Here is a 23,914-nt window from a genome sequence, read left to right on the forward strand (position 1 = left end):
TATTCTATTGGCCATTTAACCATAGTTCCTTCACACCATCCCTTTGGCTTCTAGGGGTGAGATAAGAAAGCATGGGAAGGAAACAGAATGAAGAATAGCTGTAGTAACTAGGGAAGGACCGTTAATCCTCAATATTGATGATAAAGAACTCTTTTAATGTCTATCTTTCACCTCTGGCAGAATGACCTCGAAGTTGCGCCCTTCAGCTCAAGACCCAGCCAAGCTGTCAAAAATGTGATATGATATCTGCACCTCAAATTGGCTTTTATTTTTAACACATTAAACTTAAAACTAGAGGTTGTTAAATTGTTCCAAGTATATAGAGATAGAAATCCAAAAGAGAAGTTCAAAGTCATTGAACTTTAAATTGCCACCAGAAGTAATCTGATTTTCTTTATCTTACCCTTTTACTGTCCTTCCACTAGTATCAGCTTCTGCGGGAAAGTTCTTGGCGTGTTTCCTTATGAAATTGTCTTATTCCCCAAAGCTATTCTCATCTGCTTTGGTACTTTCAGTGGTCCAGAGAGGATGGGAGTCGAGGTAACTTTCTTCACAGCCTCAGGACCACTGGGTCCTCCAGGTGTGTCTACATGGTGGTCGCTGTTTCCTACAGACCTTCCCCTCACGTATTTACATGTTTTGAGATCCTTGAATTTATAATTAGCTCCATTTTATACACACACACACCATCCCGTAAACATCTCCATGAAGACCGTGGTACTGAACAGACATCCATGGACAGAACTCAGTGGAAGAGACTAAGTGGCTTTTGGACCCATCTGCTGAGGTTAGTACATCACGCATTCACCCTGTAGCCTCCTATTCTGGAAACCATGCAGGATGAGCACGTGAATGTTTTAGGTTTGTGTGTAAAGCATGAGCTAGAGCTGTTTGTCGAAACTGCTTTCACCTTGGGTCTCTTTGATGATAAAGAGGTAGAGTCAGACTGCTGTCAGAATCAGCCTTTCTCTTCCAGGATCCATTAGAATTACAACGGCCGGTCAGTTCTGTCTTGGTTTTTTTTTTTTTTTTTTTTTTTTTCCCCATAAATTAAGGGCAAAATGACTCAGTCAACTTGGGGAGTTTTAAATATGGTCCTGCCTGGGCCTCAGGCCCTGAGATTCTGTTCAAATTGTTCTGAGTAGGGTCTGGTCATCAGTATTTTCGAAAGCTCGCAGGTCAAGTTAATGAATAGCATGGCTGGGAACCACTGGCTGGGGTCTCTGTGCATAGATGGCAGTGACTAGCAGGGATACAGAATATGTTTTACAGGGCTGAGTCCTAGGGGGGTCTTTAGGTCACTGAATCCATTTGGGAATACCAGATAAGGCATTCCCAAAGTTGACTTCCACTGGGGCAAAAACAGGTCTCCACTCAGAGCAGAGAGGTGCCCCCACATGCTGAGCCCCAATCACACCTGATCACCCAGCCATCACAATGGGATTCAGTTTCACAATATATACCTCTGATCAGGTCTCTCTGAGCCCTGACATAGCACCTTCTGTTTCTATCTGTCAAAGCTTACTTATCCTGCCCATTCTGTGCTAGGTAAACAAGAGGCAGGCGACACATGTTCATTAAATCACTATTGCTAAATGAAATAAGCCTCTAAGGTTCAGGGGAGCTTTTAGCAATGCTGCTATGGTTTTCTTTGGCTGCTGTGAACAAAATGCTATGACCTCACACTTCCATTTGCTTCAGGCCTGTCTGTCTGCCCAATTGTGAGGCAGGGCTGGACCTTGTTTATTTCCAAAGCCCCAGTTTCTAGCAACACAGAGGTGCCTAATAAATGAAGCAAGTTGGAGGCAATGATTTAAGATGGCCACATTAATTATTTTAAATGTAATACAATTAATGTCATAGCCTTAATGATGCCTCTACAGTCCTGACACATCATTGTTCTATAACAAATGAAGCTTATCAGAGCCTTACAATTTTTTAAAAAACTTAGCTTGGAGCAACCTCATCAGTATCATCTGCTGCTGTTGGCACATCTGTCCTTTATGACATACTTACTGCTGGGCTGTAGGCAGTGTTAGTTTAGGTAAAAGAGTACCCAAGAAATAAAAGAAAAAAGAAAAAAAGTTGCCCACATCTTGCTCTCAGCTCCCCATGTTTCAATGTGAGGTATATAAAATTGCCTCCTCTTTAACCAATCTCGTAAAAAATTCTGGAGCATCGCTGTACCTGCCACGTCTGGCCCTGGACTGGCACTGATTCCATTCATAGCTCTCAGACCACGTACCTCGTGCATCCCTTCCCTCCAGTCTCTACTGCTTCTTGCATTCTGCAGCTTAGAAAACACGAGCCCCTGTCCACAGCAAATACACTCAGTTCTCCCCAAACACAATCCTTAGGAGAGCCGGGAACAAAAGAGGAGTGGTCCAATTTCCTTTAGGGTTGGGTACAGGAGCCCACACCTGCTTTGAGGTGTGGAATGTATCCCCTGGACTGAATAAGCCAGTTTCTTCCAGAGGGGTCAACTTTTGGGATTGTTACTGGGCAGGGAACGCTACTGACCAGAGTCACTGCCTGGAGAGCGTGCCAACAGGAGGTATGCAGAGCATTTGGGTGTTTTGGAATGAAAAGGAGCCACATGGGACACCAGGACCTCCAGAGAGCATCCTGTCCCTGTCACTGAGCATGGGAGTGGGTCCCGCCCTCAGTGCTGGATCAGAGAAGGGACGGAGAAGGACAGTGCCAGCTGGAGGAGGAGGGAAAGGAGATCTGGGAGAGACTTGTTCAATCTGTGTAACAAAGAGCTTAAAGTGAAAGTGGAGAGGGAGAGTAAATATCTCAAGAGCTGCTGGAAAAATCTGGGGATGAGAGAATCTAGAGGAAAGGGGTTAAATACCAAATCCTCATCAATGTGCTTCATGAGATGTGCTGAACAGCACCCAGGACTTCAAGTTACTTGAGTTGTGACCTCTGACCTCTGGAAGAGGCACCCTTTAGTGACTAGACAATGAGGGGGTGGCAAGTGACAAAATTAGTGAATATCTACAGCTATGATGATAAGTTAAATGGGGAGATTCCCGTTTCTAGTTCTGTTGCCGAAGTGAGTTTGGGAAGTTTTAGCTTGTATACTTAGACATAACAATTTTTCCTCTAGTGATAAGTGACGTCTTTGGCTTGGACAAAACCTTCAATAAATAATTAACCTCGAAAATCGAGAAGAGTTATTTCTGCTGAGGATACGAGTTGGCACGCAAAATAAATACGAGGACACTGTTAGCCATAGTTGTTTTTTCTTTACTCCCTTTTAAAATAGCTCGGAACTTCCTTAATCTGATAAAATTTTGTTGGCATCGAAACAGGGATTTCTCAGTAGGCGTACAGAGTCTATTTAGTTCTGAAGTAACAAATACAAGTTTTTCTGTGTTAGCTGTCCTTGAAGGCTCTCGGCCCATAAAGCGTGTCAATTGTAATTTGCTATGAGTGACTTGAGATACGAAGAAAGTGTGGAGAAAATCCTTGGGGGCTTTTAGCAACCCAAGTTCAACCCGCTTATTCAACCTAGAACACTTACAGCTTGTACTTGCAACCACTAACAGGACTTCATCAGGAACCTATTTTTCAAATAGAAATTAAAGCCTGCTTTGTTGTCATCCACTAAAAAAAGGTAACCAACTAACACCTTTCTCACTTATGAAAAACTGGATTGCTCAAAATTGTGCCCGTTTTCTAGTCATTTTAAAGTGGAATAAACCAATTGATGTAATCACATGAAGCAGAGAAAGAAACGATTCCAAATTAGTGGTAGTTATGCAAACATCCTCCTTATTTCACTAAATGGTGTTACAGAGAAAAAAATGAAAGTCCAATAACCACAGTCTGTGTGACTGAAGACCAAGCCAGGTTTTGCCTGTTGATGAAACCACAGTTCCTCTTTGCTATAATAAAACAAGCTTCCATCGACTTTTAAGGTAAACTGTTTGTTAGAAGATTCATTAAAACTAATTCCATCAACAATTCCAAAAGCTATTGGAGTTAAATATTTAAACTAAATCTTAAGGGCCAAAAGGGAGTATTCGCAGTTTAATGCAGAAATAAATACCACCTGACATACGGGTTACTTTCATTAGTTTGTTTCAGCTCTGGTGCTTCTAATGAAATTTAATTAAATTGATTGGGCTACTTAAAGGTACAGTACATGTGAGGCTAAAAGTCTTCTGCAATACCTACCACCTTTTAAAAGCAAATACTGAGTATATCCCTTTCAGGAATTCAATTTACTGCCATTGGACTAATTCTAAAGAAACGATATCACTGAGAAGAGTTGACAAGCTGGGAAGAAATGTTGATAATCTGGTTATCATTGTTAACTATCAGTTGTTAATTGGTACCAAATGGAATGCTGAGAACCACCAGGAAATTGAAATAAGACCAGCCAGCTCAGGATGATTTTTTACCAATGACCTTTGTGCTCCAATTAGTACTGCAAAGTTAGATTCAGGATGAAATTGAACAAAGTCTAGTCTTCAGGTTGACAAATTCAAATATCTGGCTTCTAGTACCGAGCTGACATCTGAAAAGCCACGTATTTTACATCTGTCCTCATCAGCAATCAATAAGTTCAAACTCATCCTGGGTACCAACCACATTCCATGATGTTTCAGAAAGCCTCAAATCACAGACATGGACAGTCATTGCCCTCTGCTGAGCTTAAAGTCTGGGCAGGAGGGTGGGCTACATAGCTGTATCTGTGTAACAAACGTTCATAAGTACCTAGCCATAGGCTGGGCATAGGGGCAAGAACAGAGAAAGAGGTAAGCATGGCTCCTCAGGGGAAGAGAAAAGGGAGGTGGATTTTTTTTTTTTTTTTTTTTTTTTTTGCTTTTTAGGGCTGCACTTGCAGCATATGGAAGTTCCCAGGCTAGGGGTCAAATTGGAGCTGTAGCTGGTGGCCTATGCCACAACCACAGCAACTTAGGATCCAAGCCACGTTTGTGACCTACACCACAGCTCACGGCAATGCTAGATCCCTAACCCACTGAGCAAGGCCAGAGATTGAACCCATGTCCTCATGGATACTAGTCAGGCTTGTTTCCGCTGAGACACTGGGAACTCCAGCAGACGGACTTTTAATGTAGGGTTACATCACCTCACATTTCTGATAAAAGCCATGAAGAAAAAGTACAGGTTATGATGAAGGAGCTTTACTGGCCTTGGAGAGAAGGGTTTCCTTAAGGAAGTGACAAATTGAGATAGAAATCGCTAGGCTTGGCGGGAGAGGGAGGAAGGCATTCTTGGTTTCAAATGAACTTCTCTCATGCAGTGCAAAGGCCCTGAGGTTGGCACAGCCTTGAGTCTGCAAGGAAGAGCAGGTGGAAAAAGGAGGGCAATAGTGGCTGAAACAATGTGATTGAGCTTAGAGAAAAGGGTAAGAAACTGTGAGAAACTGAAGGTTACTGAGGGGTTTTAATCAGGAGGCTGAGCCAGATAGATTTAGGTTTATAAATGTGTATTCTGAGTGTTAGACAAAAAGAGACTGAGGACAGTGAAGCATATTCTACACAACCAATCAAACATCAGTTGTGTCAGAACTGGGGGAAGATGATGAAACTAAAGTTGGGAGAGGGAGTTGGATCTGAGAGATATTCAGGAAACAGAATCAACAGAGCTCAGTGCTACATGTAGTGAGTTAAGGAAGATGGAGGTATTAACTGTGTAACTGCAAGATTTCTGCAAAGAAAAACCAAATGTGTTAGGTGCTATTTACTGAGATGGGCAACAATGGAAGAAGAGTACACTTGGGGATATTGAGAGCTATATGTTATATGTGTGGGTGGTTAGGGCTTGTGAGTTCAGTGGAGATGTCACATAGGTAGTTGTAGCCAAAAAGAAACAAAAGAGGATGGTTCTAAGAGATCATGAGACAAGGAGTGTGAGACAATGGGCATTTTATAGGACCGAGAGGAAAATCCCATCTGATGTGTATTTATATTATCATTATTTCTTTTTTTGCTTTTCAGGGCTGCACCTTCAGCATATGTAAGTCCTCAGGCTAGGGGTTGAATCAGAGCTGCAGCTGCCAGCCTACACTACAACTCAGAGCAATGCCGGATTGTTAGCCCACTAAGCAAGGCCAGGGATGGAACCCATGTCCTTGTGGATACTAGTTGGATTCGTTACTGCTGAGCCACAACAGGAACTCCCCTTATATTTTTGATGCTGCATATTTTACCAGTAGTAAATCTGTCGTATGGTTACACGGGTCACTGCTGGGGAGCCCAGCATGGCTGGCTCTTAGGGGAGCGCAAGGCTACTGTGAGTGCATTAGGCTTTATCATAGAGATGTGCGGACAGCATGTCATGGGCATGGCTCTGGGACAGGGCACGTGGCAACAAGGAGAAACGCCTGCAATGTCTCCACATCCTAGAACTTTATCACTTCTTTCCTTGGTTACTACTAGTGTTTATATTGCTCAGTGTGCATCAGTGAATGCTGTGGGCATCAACATCTTGTCTTTCATTTTCCCAGTTTGTAACAGAAACTCTGCTTTTCACCTTCCCAGACTTCTCTGCTGGGAAATTGGGCCATGTGACTATGATCCGATGTATTTCCAAAGGCATGGCCCCTAGAAGAAAAAGGAATGCCCTCCATCACCCTTTTCTACAGGAATGGGGACAGGTTGAGGGTCAAGGTGGAGAATGCAGGTGAGGGCAACACTCCAGAGCTGGTGACCACTGAGTTTGAAGGAGCCAAAACCCTGGTGCAGGAGGCATGATATCAGTCCTGGTCAATTACACTCAGCCTCTTACGTGAGAGGGTGTGATCAGCGAAATGATGCCCCCCCACCCCAAGATATCCATGTCCCAATTACCCAGACCAGTGATAGGCTACCTGATGTGGCAATTGGAACTCTGTAGATGGGATTAAGTTAAAGATCTTAAAAGAGGAAGATTACTCTGAATTATCTGAGTGGACCCAATGCAACAACAAAGGTCCTTAAAGAAAGATGCAGAAGGGTGGCATTTAGAGAAGGTAATGTCGCCACGGAAGCAGGGAAAGAAAATCAAAGACATTAGGCCACTGGCTTATAAGACGGAGGAAAGGGGCCACTGGCCAAGGACAGCAGCAGCCTCTATAAGCTGGAAAAGGCAAGGAAATGGATTCTGAAGGGAGGGGGCGCATCCAGGACCAACACTTCGATTTCAGCTCAGGGAAAGCCAGTTTGGACTCTTGACCTCTAGAACTGTAAGATCATGAATTTGTGTTTTTTTCAGCCACTACATTTGTTGTAATTTGTTAATGCAGCAATAGGTAACTAAGAGAGGGCAATTCATTTCTAACTGTTCTAAAGCCATGTCCCTTTGGGGTTTACTAGACACAGTTGATTAGACTTGAGGACGACTTTTTTCCTCAGCCAGGCCCATGGCACGTGGAAGTTCCTGGACCAGGATCCAACCATACCAGAGCAGTGACCAGAGCCACAGCAACGACAACACCAGATTCTTTAACCACTGGGGCACTGAGGACCTCCTAGACTTGTGGACAACTTTAGATGATTAAATACCTGTGATAAGGTACTGTGACAGGATGTTAATATAATTTTCTTCTATTTTCTATGGTTTGGCTAAGGTCCCAAAACAGGGAATAACAGATGCCCCTTTGTTCTACTTCCTCAAAGTAAAGAATTAGATCCATTCATAGTTGTGAAAGTGGAGGACAAAATAAGATTCTGCAGTATTAATACAGGACCCATCTCCAGATCATATGAGATTAGGCTGAGAATTCACTACAGGGTGGAAGATGGCAGTGAGAGGGCACCCTTGCAGGCAGTCAAGGGGCTTGGCATCCCCCATCCTCCCTCTCCTGACGTCTGGGAAGTGAGCTCCTTCTGCCTGACCATGGGCTCCCTAGAGCTTGGGGGCTGCAGGGAGGAGGTTGCAGAGACTGGTGTGTGCAGTACCTTTAGCAGGATGAGGCACAGACTCAGTGATGCAGGTGGACCTATCACAGAGCTTGAGAAGCTTAGGTTTCAGGCCTGTTCACTGCATGGGCCCTTGCAAAGCCTATAGGAAATTTGATATTCATAAAGCATGTGCTCCTTCTTAAACAGGATTTTCTTTAAGCTACAGGACACAAAATCTATATGCGCTTGAGTCTGTGCACAGAGGAGTGATTGAAGCCTGAGATAAATGGAGAGCTCAGAGCAGTTAGCTGGAGGAGGCCAGGTCCAGGCTGGTGGTCCTCAGTTGAGGGTTGATACCTCTGAGCAAACCACTTCACTGCCCCCGAGAAGAAGCCAGCGTGTGGGTACCTGTCATAGGCAGGGTATTCCAGTGCCAGGTCATAAGCACACAGGCCAGGCTCTCTCCTCCCTGCCAATCCCTCTTCCCTTCCAGAGCCTGGTAGGAGGGAGTGGGGCACTGGGATATAGGAAGGAACAGCTTATGAAAAGGGGAGGAGATGGAGAGAGGAAAAGAGAAGAAACTGATCATATTATTTCTGCCCAAGATAATCAAGACTCTGTTAGGCATAGCTCATCCCATCTACAGGGATCTGCCGGAAAAGGAGGGGTGAATTTGAGTTAACTGCCCAAAATAAGTAACAAGAATGGTGGTATATTTACATGAGACTTATTGAATTTTTCTTTTTTTTTATTAATTTTTTTATTTTTTGTCTTTTTGCTATTTCTTGGGCCACTCCCGCGGCATATGGAGATTCCCAGGCTAGGGGTCCAGTCGGAGCTGTAGCCATCGGCCTACGCCAGAGCCACAGCAACGTGGGATCCGAGCCGCGTCTGCAACCTACACCACAGCTCACGGCAACACCGGATCCTTAACCCACTGAGCAAGGGCAGGGACCGAACCCACAACCTCATGGTTCCTAGTCGGATTCATTAACCACTGCACCACGACGGGAACTCCTGAATTTTTCTTAATTTAAAAAGAGACATGAAACCAATGTTCATAGCATCACTATTTAGAATAGCCAGGACATGGAAGTCACATAAATATCCACTGACAGAGGAATGGATAAAGAAGATGTGGTATACATACACAGTGGAATATGTCAGCCATTAAAAAGAATGAAATAATGCCATTTGCAACAACATGGATGAACCCAGAAATTATTATACTAAGTGAAGCAAGTCAGTCCGAGAAAGACAAATATCATATAATATTACTTATACGTGGAATATAAAACAATTATACAAATGAACTTATTTACAAAACAGAAATAGACTCACAGACACAGAAAACAAAGGTATGGTTACCAAAGGGGAAAGAAGGGGGAGAAAGGATAAACTGGGAATTTGGGAATAAAAGATATACCCTACTATATATAGAATACATAAACAACAAGGACCTACTGTATAGCATGGGAAACTATACTCAATACCTTGTAATAAGCTATAATGGAAATGAATATGAAAAAGAATATTTACATATATATATAAGTGAATCACTTTGCTGTACTTTTTTTTTTTTTGGTCTTGTAGGGCTGCATACGGAACTTCTGAGGCTAGGGGCTGAATCGGAGCTACAGCTGCCAGCCTACACCACAGCCTCAGCAACTTGGGATCTGAGCTGTGCCTGCCACCCACACCACAGCTCATGGCAATGCCAGATCCTTAACCAAGTGAGTGAGGCCAGGGATCAAACCTGTGTCCTCCTGGATACTAGATGGATTTGTTACCGCTGAGCCACAATGGGAACTCTTGCTGGACACTTTTAACACAACATTGTAAATCAATACTTAAAAAAAAAACCAACTTGTGAGTTTTCTAAATCCTGATTCAATATTCTTTCTTTGCCTCTGGGGTATTTTTGAAGGTTTTGATTTGCAACGTTATGGGTAAAGCCTTGCGGGAAAGTGGAGGCAAAAAGGAAACATTCAGCTCACTAGGGTTTTCCCCAACTTGGAGAGCCAGTCCAACAACAGCTGTTACTTAGTCACTTCTTGTTTAGCAACTGCCATGTGCATCGATTTCCACTTCTGCACAATTGATTTTTGCTTCTGTTCCCATTTGTGCCTTTGTTTTTGGATGGGTATCATATGATGAGTGTCTGAGAACTGTCTCTGAGAGGTCAGGGGACCTCATGAAGGAAGACCTTATTTGTCGATACAAAAATCAACACAAAAACGCCCAGATTTAAGGATGAGACAGTATCATTGCTGAGTTTAACCTCAGCCTTTTTGTTTCCTACCCCAGTGTGACATCCAGTGATTTAGAAAAGAAAGAACTTGAGGAGCTATAATCATAAGTCGTGAGGACACTGGACTCAGGTCATTTAAGAATCTGGCCCAAAGTCCTCACGCCCTTCCAGTCATCTTGTGGTGAAGAATTTTCTGGCACAGGAGAAAGATTAATAAATTCCTGGTAAGAAATTTCCTTGATAAAATGACAGCTCTACATTCAGTCGTTTAATTTATTTCTATAGAGGATTTACTGCTTTTCCATAACCATCTTAGATACTCGCCAAGTAAAAATCTATTAATTCTTGAAACGGCAACATGCTAAAGTGAGTATGAAAGTATTTCCCGCCCTTCTTGCTGCAAAGCTTAAAGATCAACATTTTGAATTTTGACCAGTTGTGTTTCGCTCCTTGACAATATTTAAAAATATATTTCTTGTCCTCACTGAATCCAGGATTGATTTTTAAATGTCCAGCAGGTGAGGGTGATGAAGAGATGTTCAACATGAACCATGACCTTCAGTTTACAGGGATCAGGACCACTGGCTCCTCCAGGCATAGACGCCAGCCTTCCAGAAGCAGCCAAAGACCACACAAGAGCCATGTCTCGTCTCTTATCTGCTGTGGTTTGGACATTTGAAGAGATCTGCAGGCCTCCTTTCCTTATCCATAATTACTTATTGATTTCTTGTTTTGTGAGTGCAGTGATGGCAAGGGCCAGTGAAATGAATATCAGGGCAGTTAAGAAAGGAGAGTCTGGTGTGATTCAGGCTGTGAAGGGCATGATTCTGCTCCCATCAAAGCTCATTATACACTGGCTAAATGATCCCTGCAACCTGGGAGTCTATCTTCCAGACAATAAAAGGAACGACATTTAAAGATGAGTTTTATGTTTTGCTTCCCTCATCCAAATGTCAATAGTGAATGAAGTGTCTCTATTCAGTGAAACACAACCTGATTCGGTTTCAAGTGCAGGCTGTTTGAGACACCTTCTTTTTGAGACACAAGCCCACTGTGCAAGAGCCCAATGTTTTCACATGAGGGGTGGGAGGTGGCGGTGGGGGGCTGGGGGTGGTGCTACAGGAACACAACTGTAGACACATGGGGCCATGACTTTTAGGGTGAGAATGAGTCTGATTTCTAACCCTGGTGATTGTCAACAGAGTTTGAGCCCAGTGTTTGATCTGTCTTTGATTCGATCCCTGAATTTATGAATAAAAGAGTTTGATTCGCTTGTAGAGTAGATGAGTAGATGTTGTTCTTTCTGAAACCTTTGGAAATACTGTGAGCAAAATAAGGATCCTCAGAATTAGAGGCCGGAAAAATTATCTCCCCCTACTTGACAATAGGGACCACCCCATCCCTTTCTATGGTAACTGTCCAGGGTCTGTTTTAAGGGCTTAGCATGTTTTCTTGGTGAGCAGCCCATGGAGAAGCAAGAGAGTAGAAGAGAGGTGGTGCCTCTCAGTTACCATCACCTTTTCTCTGTACCCAACGCTCAGAGGCATTCTTACTGTGATGCTCTGAGGATCCCTGAAACTCTTCACTCCATCTCAGGACACCTCTATGCCTCAGAGGATGGGACAGATTTATGATACCTGGAGCTCCACACTGAGAAGGGTGTCCATGGCATCACAGAGATGCCCTAGGTTGTTATTGTGACTTTTCTTAGAACCTTCTATAGTGGCCTGGAGCTCCCAAAGATCTTGTCTGGGACAGGAGGGAATCATCTGCTGGGTCCCATGGAGATCCAGAGACTAGTCAGAAGGTGCAGATGGAAGCTGGGGAAGGACAAAAAGCTGCTTTCCCGAGTTGGCATGTGCCTTCCTGGGAATCTAGGAACACGTCCTACATAAGGCAGATGTCATGGGAGATGGCAGGAGACCTTATGGTGGGCACCTTCACCTAGGGGCTAACTCTGCACCACAAGTAGGAATTCATCACTAGCAAGTGCAACATTCAGGCATGTTGGCTGTAATTCTTTAATAGCTTATTTTGCCCCAACATGAGAGCAAATGTGAAGATCTTGTTTATATTTCTAATAATTCAATATTAACACAAAACTATTTAACTAAAATTGAAGGAATATTTTGATTTAAAGCCTAAAAACTATGTGCTAAATATTGTTCAAAACCAAGTCCAAGGGATAAACAAGTTTACATCTTAAGTGACTGCTGCATAAGCAACACTTGAAAGCAAAATGGGTCATGCAAATTTTAAAACCCAAGCCTGCTGATGGGCATTTAGGTTGTTTCCATGTCTTGGCTAGGAAACCCCACTAAAATTGGTTTTGTGAAGACCTGCAGTGATCTGTATTGGCTAGGAATGAGATAAACTTCAATTTTCCTTGTCATTAAGCTGAAGGCTGCATTGACAGCCTTCACAGACACTAGTAGCCAAGATGGGAATTGAGAAATTTGCAAAACAGAAAAATCAAAGTAACTATAAACTTCAATTGTTAAAAAAATTAAACCATCTATGTTATTTTTCCAAAGATGGAGATACGCTCTGTTTAACTTATTTCATTACTTCATTCCTATTTTCTAGCACACAATCATTCAGCATTTGTTCATTTTGCATGATATATGCTTAAAAGCTGTCCATTCAGAATTCTGTTCATTAAGAGTAGATATTAATTGTACTAGACATGAAAAGATACTCAACATCACTGATTATTAGAGAAATGCAAATCAAAAGTACAACAGTTACCATCTCATACTGGTCAGAATGGCCATCATTAAAAAGTCTACAAATAGCAAATGCTGAAGAGGGTATGGAGAAAAGGGAACCGTACTACACTATTGATGGGAATGTAAATTGGTGCAGCCATATGGAAAACAGTATGGAGGTTCCTCAAAAAGCTAAAAATAGAGTTGCCATATGAACCAGCAATTCCATTCCTGGGCATATAACCAGACAAAACTTTAATTCAAAAAGATTCATGCCCCCCCCCCATATTCATGTCAGCACTTGGTCACAATAGCCAAGACATGGAAACAACTTAAATGGCCATCAACAGGGGAATGGATTAAGAAGATGTGATACATCTATACAATGGAATACTACTCAGTCATTAAGAAGAACTAAATAATGCTATTTGCAGCAACATGGATACAACTAGAGATTCTCATACTCAGTGAAGTAAGTCAGAAAGAGAAAGTCAAATACCATATGATATATCTGATAGGTGGAATCTAAAATATGGCACGAATGAACTTATCTCCAAAACAGAAATAGACAAGACATAGAGAACAGACCTGTGGTTGCCAAGGGGGAAAAGGGGTGGGGGAGGGATGGATTGTGAGTTTGGGATTAGCAGATGTAATTTTATATATCAAGTGGATAAAGAATAAGGTCCTACTGTATAGCACAGGGAATTATACTCAATATCCTCTGATAAACCATAATGGAAAATAACATGAAAGTTGTATATATATACATATGCACACACACACATATGAATCACATTGCCATACAGTAGAAATTAACCAAAAATTGTAAATCAGCTATACTTTAATCAAAAAATTGTGCTAGAGTTGGAGGCAAGTCTCATTGCAATTTCTATGAAGAAACGACTTGTAATAATTTGTAATATACATCCTTTCCAAATTAATATTTGAATCAAGGAAGAAAACTGTTTCCTATAAAAGTACAAATAAATCTTATCTAGTTATTAAATACTACAGCACCATTATGCTGCAAAAGTTTCAGCTCTAAGTTCAAGCTCTTTATGATGTTTAAAGCCACTCTGTAAAAGTTTGAATTTAAATTTTACTTGATTATTTATTTATTTTTCTCAAAGTATAGTTGATTTACAATGTGTTAGTTTTTGGGGTACAGCAAAGTGATTCAGTTGTTCATCCAAATGAATCTGCTGTACAATTTTTTCAGGTCAATAAGGAATGAACTTAATTCAGAGCTGGGGAAGAAGTCAGAAAGGCAATTTTCAGGGGAGGTGATTTTTAAAAAAAAAAGTTCAGAGAAGCAGGTACGGTGGAGAGTGGGGTAATGGTGGAGTACAGATGTGTAGAAAGGCTTCAGAGGAGGGGGGGAGTGAATTTGGACCCAGAAGTTAGGCAGAGCTGGAGGCTGAGTGCAGGCAGAGACAGGGATGAATTAGAGAGGGAGGCTGAGGCTGCTTCTGAAAGGTCTTGTGGGCTTTGCTAAGATGTCTGGATTCCTTCCTACTGTAGGCAACATGAGCCACCATGGCTCCAAGGAGTAATTGAATCAGATTAGCTTTTTAGCAAGTTCACCGTAGCTGCCCTTTGAAGAACAGACACAAGTGGAGGAAGCCTGACACTGTAGAGCCATTCAGGATCTGGGGTGATGATCCAGAAGCTGGAGGCAGCTGCTTGTGGCTACGATCATGGACAGAAATGGATGGAAGCAGAATCCTGGGGGTTTCTGGTGGGCTGGATGCAGCTGTGTGAAGGAGAAGAAAGAGCCAGAGGTGGTTCCTGGGTAAGGCTTGCCTGCTGGGTGAAGGGCAGTGCTAGTCACTGATCAGAGAACAAAGGTAGTGGAACCAAATCCAGGAAAAGTGGGCCTATGTGAGATGCTGTTGGTGTCTGGATTGATTATCTAGCAGGTGACCTGATATATGAAGAGAGGTTGGGGTTGGAGAAAGAGACTCAGGAGGCCACTAATGAGGTTGGTACCTGAACCCAGGGAAGAGTTACAGACACTCAGGAAGAAGCCATGGGTGAGAAGAGAAAGATCAAATGCAGAACCCTGTGGGACATCCATATTTAGGGAATGAACAGGAAGACGAGCCCATAAAGGACGGAGAAGGAGCAACCAGAGAGCCTTGGATGACTCAGGGGGATGGTTATCTCACAGGAGTCAGGAGAAGACTACTTCGGTGAATGATGTTATTTTACCTTGACATTTTCAAACTATAAACATACAGGAGCACAGCAGGGCTCCTTATCAGAGGAACATGGCATGCTATTACCAAGCCAGGGTCTGACCTCATGCCTTCTCGTTCCAGCCCTAGACTTCTGCATGGTCCTCCATCCAATGAGTGTGTCTTCAGCACAAGTGACCTGCCACACACACACATCCCTCACCGAAATGGTATAAACTCATCCCAACCACTTCTAAAACCACGACAGCTTCCACTGTCTTTAACGGGCTTCCTATGAAACCTATGTTTGTAGCTTGATTTACATAAACCCAACCATGCAAGGGTCTTCCCTCTGGGACTCTATACATTGCCAGTACTGTTGGTGGGGACAGCTGCTCAGCAGAAAGACTGTGGGAAGGGGGACTGGATTAGGCACCGAAGGGCTGGAAAGAGGGTGGAGGTACCAAGAAGAAAGGGATTGGTGAAAATATAGGTGGAGGTGATCAATGATGATGATGATAAAATGAAATTCTAGGATCCAAACATTCAGCTCTCTGTGGACAGGATGTCAAAGAGCATTTATCAGCCAGACGACATGAAAACTATCCTAGGATTTATAGTGGTGACCCCGCTATTGTACCACTCCCCAATTGACAAAGCTCTTGGATGACCGTTGTCCCATTTCAGGTTATCAGCCAGGTGAGCAGGCAGGTGCGAGGAGTTTACTTCCCTGGATGAGGAAAGTGAGGGGTGGGGACAGGACTGAAGCAGAGACGTACACAGTTCTCATGAAAAGATGTGAGGGTTGTCTGATGCAAGGGGTGAGGAAAGTTGAACACTCCAGACTCTGAAGGAAGTAGAAGGAAGGCATCATGATGGCCTGTGTTAGACCATTTTAAGAGGCTATTTACTTTTCTGGCCTCTACGTCAGGAACCTGCTCACTAGGTTCAGATCACTGAATACAAAACAACCCCAGCATATCTCTGAGCCCTGACTGTAAGGTCTGGTGAATCGAAGGTCCATCCCTGTCCATCCAAGGAGGGGGCCCTCAGGCTGTCCAAAGTCAACTGCTGCACCCATGGGCAGAGAGGCTCAAGTTACTTGCCCAAGGTCATGAGGCTAGTAAGTGGCGGAGCTGTGCCTTTAACTGGCCATTTGCTTCTAAGTCCTATGCATTCTGAACTTCATCATATAATACAATGAACCTCTTAGGAACTGATTTGCTTCTATGCCTCATTAGTTGAAGTTGAATTCTAGCACCAGGGATATATAATCTCATCCTCTTTATTCTCCTTCAAATAAACCTGGAAGAACATACTCATTCAGGGGTGCTGCATGACAGAAGGCATGCTGATGAACTTGCACACATGTGGAAAAAAGATACCATAGTGAAGGTCCTGGAAATGTTGATATATTACAACCGAGCATGAACTGTAATAATAATGTGTCAATATCCATGCAACTGAGAACGGATGACCTTGTGGGGATATGATGCCTCGTGTCAAAAACAGGAAGCCTTCCATAGAGAGGAGAAATTAGATTTTTCAGAATGGGGTTGGAGGACAGAAGTTACAGATAGGGAGATCTGGGCTTAATGTAAGGGAGCACTTCTGAAAATCACAGTCACTCTTAAGATGGAAATATTATGCCCCATTAGGTAGTGACTGCAATTGATGTTGAAGATATTTGACCAAAAGGAAATGACTACTGGGGCTGATACTGCCTTTCTTCCCTTGGTGAAGCAATTCCCTTCCTCCTGCCACAAAGTTTCAGCAGGGCTCACGGTGACCCACTTTTTGCATCCGCCCCAGAGCTGGGTAGCTGGGTGTGGCCATGTGGCTGAGGTCATGGTCCTGGGAGGGGAGCAGGAGTTTGGTCCCTTTTGCATTACTTGCTTCAAAGAGCATCACTTGTCCTCACTTTCCTTCTCTCTTTTCATGGGCTGGAATGAGAGGGGAAGGGCTGGGGAGCTTTGTCTACACAGGCGAGAACAACACCGTAAGACAAGGCAGAGTAACAAGATGGGTCCCAGGGTCACCTGCTAATCCTGGGCCACCTGCCTAATGAGGTAACATTCCATGAGAGGGAAAGAAATACTTTAGCTTGAGCTTCTGTATTTTTGAGTTTCTCTGTTAGAGTGACTTAGTCTGTGACCTAATACAACAATTTTTTTTGAGAAATACAGATGATTAAAGTATTACATAAGGGTTTATAAGAAATGATTTCCATAATCTTATAATTCTATGTCCCCCCAAATTTATCTTTCTTCCAAGACCAACTGTCCCAATAGACCCCACTGTAGTCAATTTATGTCAGTGACCTCATTTTAAAAAAATACCATAGTTCAAAATAGTCAAGAACTTTTGATCTGCTTTTCTTTTATCCCTTTATCAAGTCTTTTCCCAGGCTTATCTTCTTTTCATTTAGAAAACATCCTCTGAAAAAACACAATGGTAAAGTTTAAAGTTCTCTTTGTGGTTGTCTAAACTTAAGGATTATTTAACAAATAAAAAGGTGATGCATTATTTAGCCTGTGTGTGATAACATTCTTGTCCAACTGTTTATTTTCCCTTAGGGGAGAAATCAGAAATCCAGGGCTTACCGAAATCCGAAGTAGAAGGTTTGGATAATGCAAATATATTTTGGCTCAAATGTATCAGGAATCCAACATAATTTTGTTATTTAGTCAACACGCCTAGCCAAAAGAATGTTCTGATTTACTAAATGGATTTCTCTCTCTAAGTAAATAAAGTAGCTGAGCTAATGAAATGTGATTCTGGCCTCTGTGCTTGGGTCCTAAGAGGAAATAAGCCAGGGACAGATGGACCTTTAATTCTGTCCTAGAGATAGGCCATTTTTATTTCAATTTCCACCTCTCTACTCATGTTTTCCCTCTTATCTATAATGCCCTTTCCTCTTACCTCCTCATTTATGCAAACTCTTAAGTTCTACAAGATTTTGCTCTATAATGTGCCTTCTCTTAATTTATTCAGTAAATATGTAGTATATAGTTGACTATAATTGTTCCATATTTTCATTTTTATCCATAGTAGCTGATCCCTGATTTCTTTGGAAGTCTTCCTTTTCTAAACCTCCAATAGGTGTTTAATAAATAGATTTGAGGCACAGATAATTAAAAGATATGGATTAGGCATTTGTAAAATGATATATACATTGTCAATGAAGAACAAAATAGAATTCTATTGCCCCTCTGATTAAAAGCAATTCATAAAGATGAATGAATTTTGTTTTCTCTCCAAGGGACTTTTCAAAAAGAAAAGCTTTTGTGAATTTTGAGGTTTGCTATTAGCAGCTCTTACACTGGGCAAAGAGGACCTCATCTCATCTCACAATGGCAGATTTTGGAATTTATTAAGAACAGCTCTTTCTCAATACTTTAACATCACCGGTCAACTAAAAACATCACCACCAGTTTCTCCACCTGTCTTTCTTGAATCTCCCCACATGAAACACATCTTAAATGCTCTTTAGCTCTTGAGTTTCAGCTCCATTAAATCCTGTCAACACGTTCTTTTCCCCCTAGAAATGGAAAGACAATTACACTTTTCCAAATCCTAGTACCAATACAGAAAAAAACTAAGACGGCAAACTCATACTATTCAGCAGATAACTTGTAGCTTCTCTATAAGCAGTTTCCCTTCAGTGAACAAAAGTATGAGAAGGTGTATTTCAGCAAAGAAATGCATGGGATCCCAGGGAAAGTGGAGTCTATTTGAGGCAGTGATATTTCACTGAGCATCTGGAGCCACTGATTCAGAACGACAGGCTCCTTTCTAATTTATAGCATGTTCTTTACGTCTGGCTGCCTGTTTAGTTGAACGATCCTGTCCTGAGAGAGAATTTGCCCCTGAAGGAGTCCAAGGAGGAACCAAGTAGGGATGCTGGGATGTACATAAAACAGAATGGAACCACAACATTTTAGGTGAAGGGCTTATTTTAACATGCAAGATACTTAGGAAAGCTATAAATAATCCAGAACACTCCTCTACCCCTTAATTTTGCAATGTTTCAACTTAAACAGGCTTCCTCTTAAGGAATCGGAAAATCTTGAAAGAGAAATATATGGGCTAAATTTTATAAACTTCAGTACAAGTAATGAATGCTTAAGGGAACTAGGAAAGCCTTGGGAAACCTAGAAATAGACTCTTAGTAGAAGCAGTTCTTAAAATATTTAAGTAAAAAGTAAATATTACTTTTTTGCATCGGCTTAGCAAAAGACAAATTTTCCCTCTGGTAAGATGGGTCTTGCCCTCTCTGATGTGAAACTTTGGCTGTGGCCCCACCTCGCCATCCCAAGACTGGTAGGCTGGGGACCAAGGTGGCAATGACTTCCAGCTCTCTCTCCTCCATGCAGGCAGCCAGGGGCTGGAAGGTGTTTTGGGCAGTTGTGGATGGAAGCCAAGTTCATGCCCTCTGAATCCCTATAGAGACTGATGCCTAAGCTGCTTTTCCTGTTTATCTATCAATGATGTCCTCTGCTCCTATTTGTTCATTCAGATCAATCCTGGGGTCATCGATCCTGTAAACGACTCACATTTGCCAGTCTGGTAACAACAAAACAACCCCTCAAAGACCTTGTTAAGGAACTCCCCCCTCCCAACCACAAAAGGCCAGTTAGGCATCATTTGTTTAGCAGCATTTAGAAATGAGGTGTAGAATCAAAATGTCTAGATGGAAACTTTTTCTCTTAAGGTTTTATTTTTAAACCATTTTGGGGAAGAAGTCTTCTTTGAAATGTGCAATAGAAATTGACTCAATGCTGTAAATCAACTATACCCTAATTTATATATTTTATAAATATATAAATGTATGCCAGGAAAAAAAATCATTGTCAGGATCCATTTCAAAGAGACTTTTTCCTATGTTTTGTCTAACACACGAGGTTAGAATGATTTCAGGTCTCACATTTAGATCTTTAACTGATTTCAAGCTAGCTTTGTGAGTGGTGTGGGATAGAGGTCTGGTTTCATTCCTTTACAAATGAATATCCAACTTTCCCAGCATCATTAATTGAGGAGACTGTCTTTACTCAAAGAGTTTTCTGGCTCTTTTGTCAAGTATCTGCTTGTGTTTATTTCTGTGTTGTTACAAATGGTTTACTTTTTAAATGACTCATAAACAACCTTTGTTCTCTGGATAATTTTTTCTCACATTAAGAATTTCAACGTGGAGTTCCCACTGTGGCTCAGCAGACGAGGCTCAGATCTGACGTTGCTGTGGCTGTGGTGTAGGCCGGCAGTTGTAGCTCTGATTAGACCCCTAGCCTGGGAACTTCCATGTGCCACACCCAAGGCCTTGCTAAATAAATAAATAAATATTAAAAAACTAAAAAACTGCAACAATTTTTGAGCATTGTTAAGTTGAAATTCCTTTTTTTTTTTTTTTTTTTTTTTTTGCTTTTTAGGGCCACACACACGGCATGTGAAATTTCCCTGGGGTAGAGGTTGAATCAGAGCCCCAGTTACCGGCTTAGACCATAGCTACACCAACATGGGATCTGCGCCGCATCTATGACCTACACCACGGCTCATGCCAACGCCAGATCCTTAGCCCACTTAGCTAGGCCAGGTATGGAACCCAAATCCTCATGGATAGCAGTCAGGTTTGTTACTGCTGGGCCAAAAAAGGAACTCCTTGTTGCAGTTTTTTGTTTTGCTTTGTTTTTTAAATTCCCGATTGTCCTGGTAAAATCTGTATGGAATTAATTTCGGCATTTATAAAATAAGAAAAAAAAAAAAGAAAGAAATTCCTGCCTGCCCGGGACAATCTACTGAACTAACGCCCAGCTTCTTCCTGTGATCTTCGGCCGTCATTAGGATCATCAGCCCTTCACCCTGTGCAGTAAAGAGGTCAGGGTCTCGGGCTACGAACATGGGTCAGGCTATCAGATCTCTTCGCAATGTTTCCGAGCTATAATACTTCTCGACTTACTTTATGTTTTATTCTGTCTCCCCTTCACAGTGACTTCGATTATTTACTGGCGCTTGTTGATGTTTTGTGTGTGTCTTTGTGTTTGTCAAAATCCCTTGGTTAATTACTTTTCAGTTTATTATACAATATAGAAGCTCAGAAACAGAAGCTTATTTTATTTATAGTAAGACTCTATGACTAGAGGTTTGTCCAATCCAGATAGTTCATGGATCTTAGTGCATATATTCAGGGGACACTTAGTGACCCTTTTCTTTTGCTTCTTCATTGATTCTCTTGTCTCAGTTGTGTTTCAATTACTCAGATTATTGGACAAGTGCCCTCCTTCATATCTATGACACATCTTGTTGTGGCTGTATACTGTGTCTTTGGGCTCAAATCCGTGTGCAGCTCACAAGCCCAGAAGGTAAAGCAAACCTTACCTTTTTGTAGAGACTCCTCAGATCTCGGTACTGCCACATGCTGTTTAGGACCTGAGATGCGGCCTTGACCACCTTTGGAGAGTGTCTGATAAATAAAAGACAGGATATGCAAGATGGTGAGCAGGACAGCTGGGCTTCAACTTGATACCAATTTGTCAGGAAACAGCAAGAATAAACAGAATAAAAGTCTCCTGGCTCTCCTCTTTTTCCAGCCCGGTAAGTGCAAGGGATGCTTGTCATCAGTCTCGAACCTTATTCTTACCCACACACCCTTGATGGGGAGAGACCAGAAAGAATGGCGATTTGGCAAAGAATTTTGAAAATGCAATCCCAAGAGCAATGCACTGAGTCAGAATGTAGATTTAGCATTTGACTATGAAATGAAACAGGAAGAAAAAAATAGTGATCCGGAAGGGCCGAGTTCAGGGGTTTTGATGGTAGTGTTGTTTAACACCTGTGTAGTGAGAATAAAAAAGAGATTTATTTTTTCTCAGCTGAGCATGAGAGCAGGTATAGCAGGGATCATAGCGATTACTCTCCACCTGCTGATGATGCCAAGCACAGGAGCATGGCAGTGAAGCTGATGCATGTCCACAACGGCACTTACATTTATATTGAGGAATATACATGGACAAGCATCTATAAGTAAAGCCCTTGATACAATTACAGTTCTTTCTTCTGGATCAGAGTGAGAAACTAAGGTCACATAAACTTTTGATCAGTGGTTCTTATCATTGCTTTTGAGTCATGGCTTTGGAATCCCTATGAAACTAATAGTTAAATATTTCGGCTTTGGTTCAGGGCCAACCTGCATCTCAACACTAGGTCAATAAATCTATGTCAATTTAACTCGATCCAATTCTTGGAAGTCATTCGGACCAGTGATGGGGGAACCTATTAACAACCAGCGGATTCTTTGTTCTCAAAGGGTGCTTCCACCACCAGCTGCTCAACTCATGTCGCTGCTGCTGACACTGTGGCTGATCCAAGGGGCAGGCACACTTTTGCTATAAAGGGTCAGACAAAAATTCTTCGATTTGTGGGCCATATGGTGTCGGTCATGGCTACTCAACCCTGCCACTTCAGGATGAGAGGAGTCATAAATAATACACAAATGAATAGATGTGGCTGTGTTCCAATCAAATATTATTTACAAGAAGGGTGGGTGGGTGGGATTTGGCTTGTGGGTCTGTGTTGTGACTCCTGGAGTTGGACAGGACATAACCACTCATGAGGACTCCAATGTGAAGGCCACCCCTGAAGCTGACCTGTGGAGCACTGGCCCATAGATTCCCCTGAAGAGAATAGCTGAACTGAGACCAAAAATGCTTTTGACATCAAATGGCCTTTGAAGTGGAAAGTGAGCTGATGGTGACATGGGATTGGATTTGAGAGGCAGAATGAATGGATATGTGAGGACATGCATTTTCTAATGAATTTATGGAATGTTCATACACGGTCATTTAAATGTCCACTGTTTTCCTGGGTCTTCCTGTTGTGATTTAGACTAAATATGTGTAAGATTTCTTTATCCACTTACCTACTGGAAACAATAACAAGCACTCTTACTATTATTATTGCTAACCTGGAATTCAACTTTGGGGGTTTTGAAAATCTCTTAGTCATATTCCATACTTTTGAAAGGAAAAAAAACAGATAGTTTTTATAAATTTCAAATTTTGTTCTCTATGAGAGATGAGCTATTTTTAAGTAACATACATATTTTCTTTTACTAAAATGGCAGGTGCTAAATAATTTCACATTTATGTTAGTATCATGCTCTAAATATACTAAATTCTTTTGACTTAGAGACAGAGAATTTTTGCTCTTTCATGGATACAGGTACATTTGATTCCTTTAAAAAACTGAACTACGTTGACCTACAGCAATATGTTAGTACCTGGTGATCCACCATTTGTGCACATTACACAGTGGCCACCACGATAACTCTAGTTACCATCTGTCACTATACAAAGTGATTACAATATTATTGGGTATATTCCCCAATGCAGTACACTTCATCCCTATGATTCATTTATCTTGCAACTGAAATTCTGTATTTCTTAATCTCCCTCACCTATTTCACTCATCCCCACAACCCCTATCCTCTGTAAGAGTCTGTTTTTGTTTAATTATGTTTTTCTTCTGTTTTGCTTCTTAGATTCCACATACAAGTAAGATCATATGCTGTCTTTCTCTGTCTTATTTCACTTAACATAATACCCTCTAGTTCCACCCATATTGTTGCAAGTAACAAGATTTGATTCTTTTTTATCGCCAAGTAATATTCTCTTGTGTGTGTTTACACACACAGACACACACACACACACACCACATTTTCATTGTTCATTCACAGATTTCATTATCCATTCATCTATTGATGGCCACTTAAGTTGTTTCCATACACTGGCTATTGTACATGATGCTGCACTAACACTGAGGTGCACGTGTCTTTTCAAATTAGTATTTTTTGTTTTCTTTGGAAAAATAGAAAGAACTAGAATTGCTGGAGTGTATGGTAGCTCTGTTTTCAATTTTTTGAGG

General features: G+C 41.8%; 1 protein-coding gene across 5 annotated transcripts in view; it reads right to left on the reverse strand.

Moving 5' to 3' along the window:
• Positions 1-23,914, reverse strand: part of CTNND2 (catenin delta 2) — a 1,013,144-nt gene that overhangs the window by 28,578 nt on the left and 960,652 nt on the right. For all 5 annotated transcript variants that reach the window (XM_021076845.1, XM_021076841.1, XM_021076844.1 and 2 more), the window contains one exon: positions 21,371-21,455. In XM_021076845.1, the coding sequence (XP_020932504.1) occupies positions 21,371-21,455 (85 nt within the window). The remainder of the gene's footprint in view (positions 1-21,370; positions 21,456-23,914) is intronic.

This window comes from Sus scrofa, chromosome 16 (assembly GCF_000003025.6).
Source record: "Sus scrofa isolate TJ Tabasco breed Duroc chromosome 16, Sscrofa11.1, whole genome shotgun sequence".
In the NCBI taxonomy this organism is placed as follows: Eukaryota; Metazoa; Chordata; class Mammalia; order Artiodactyla; family Suidae; genus Sus; species Sus scrofa.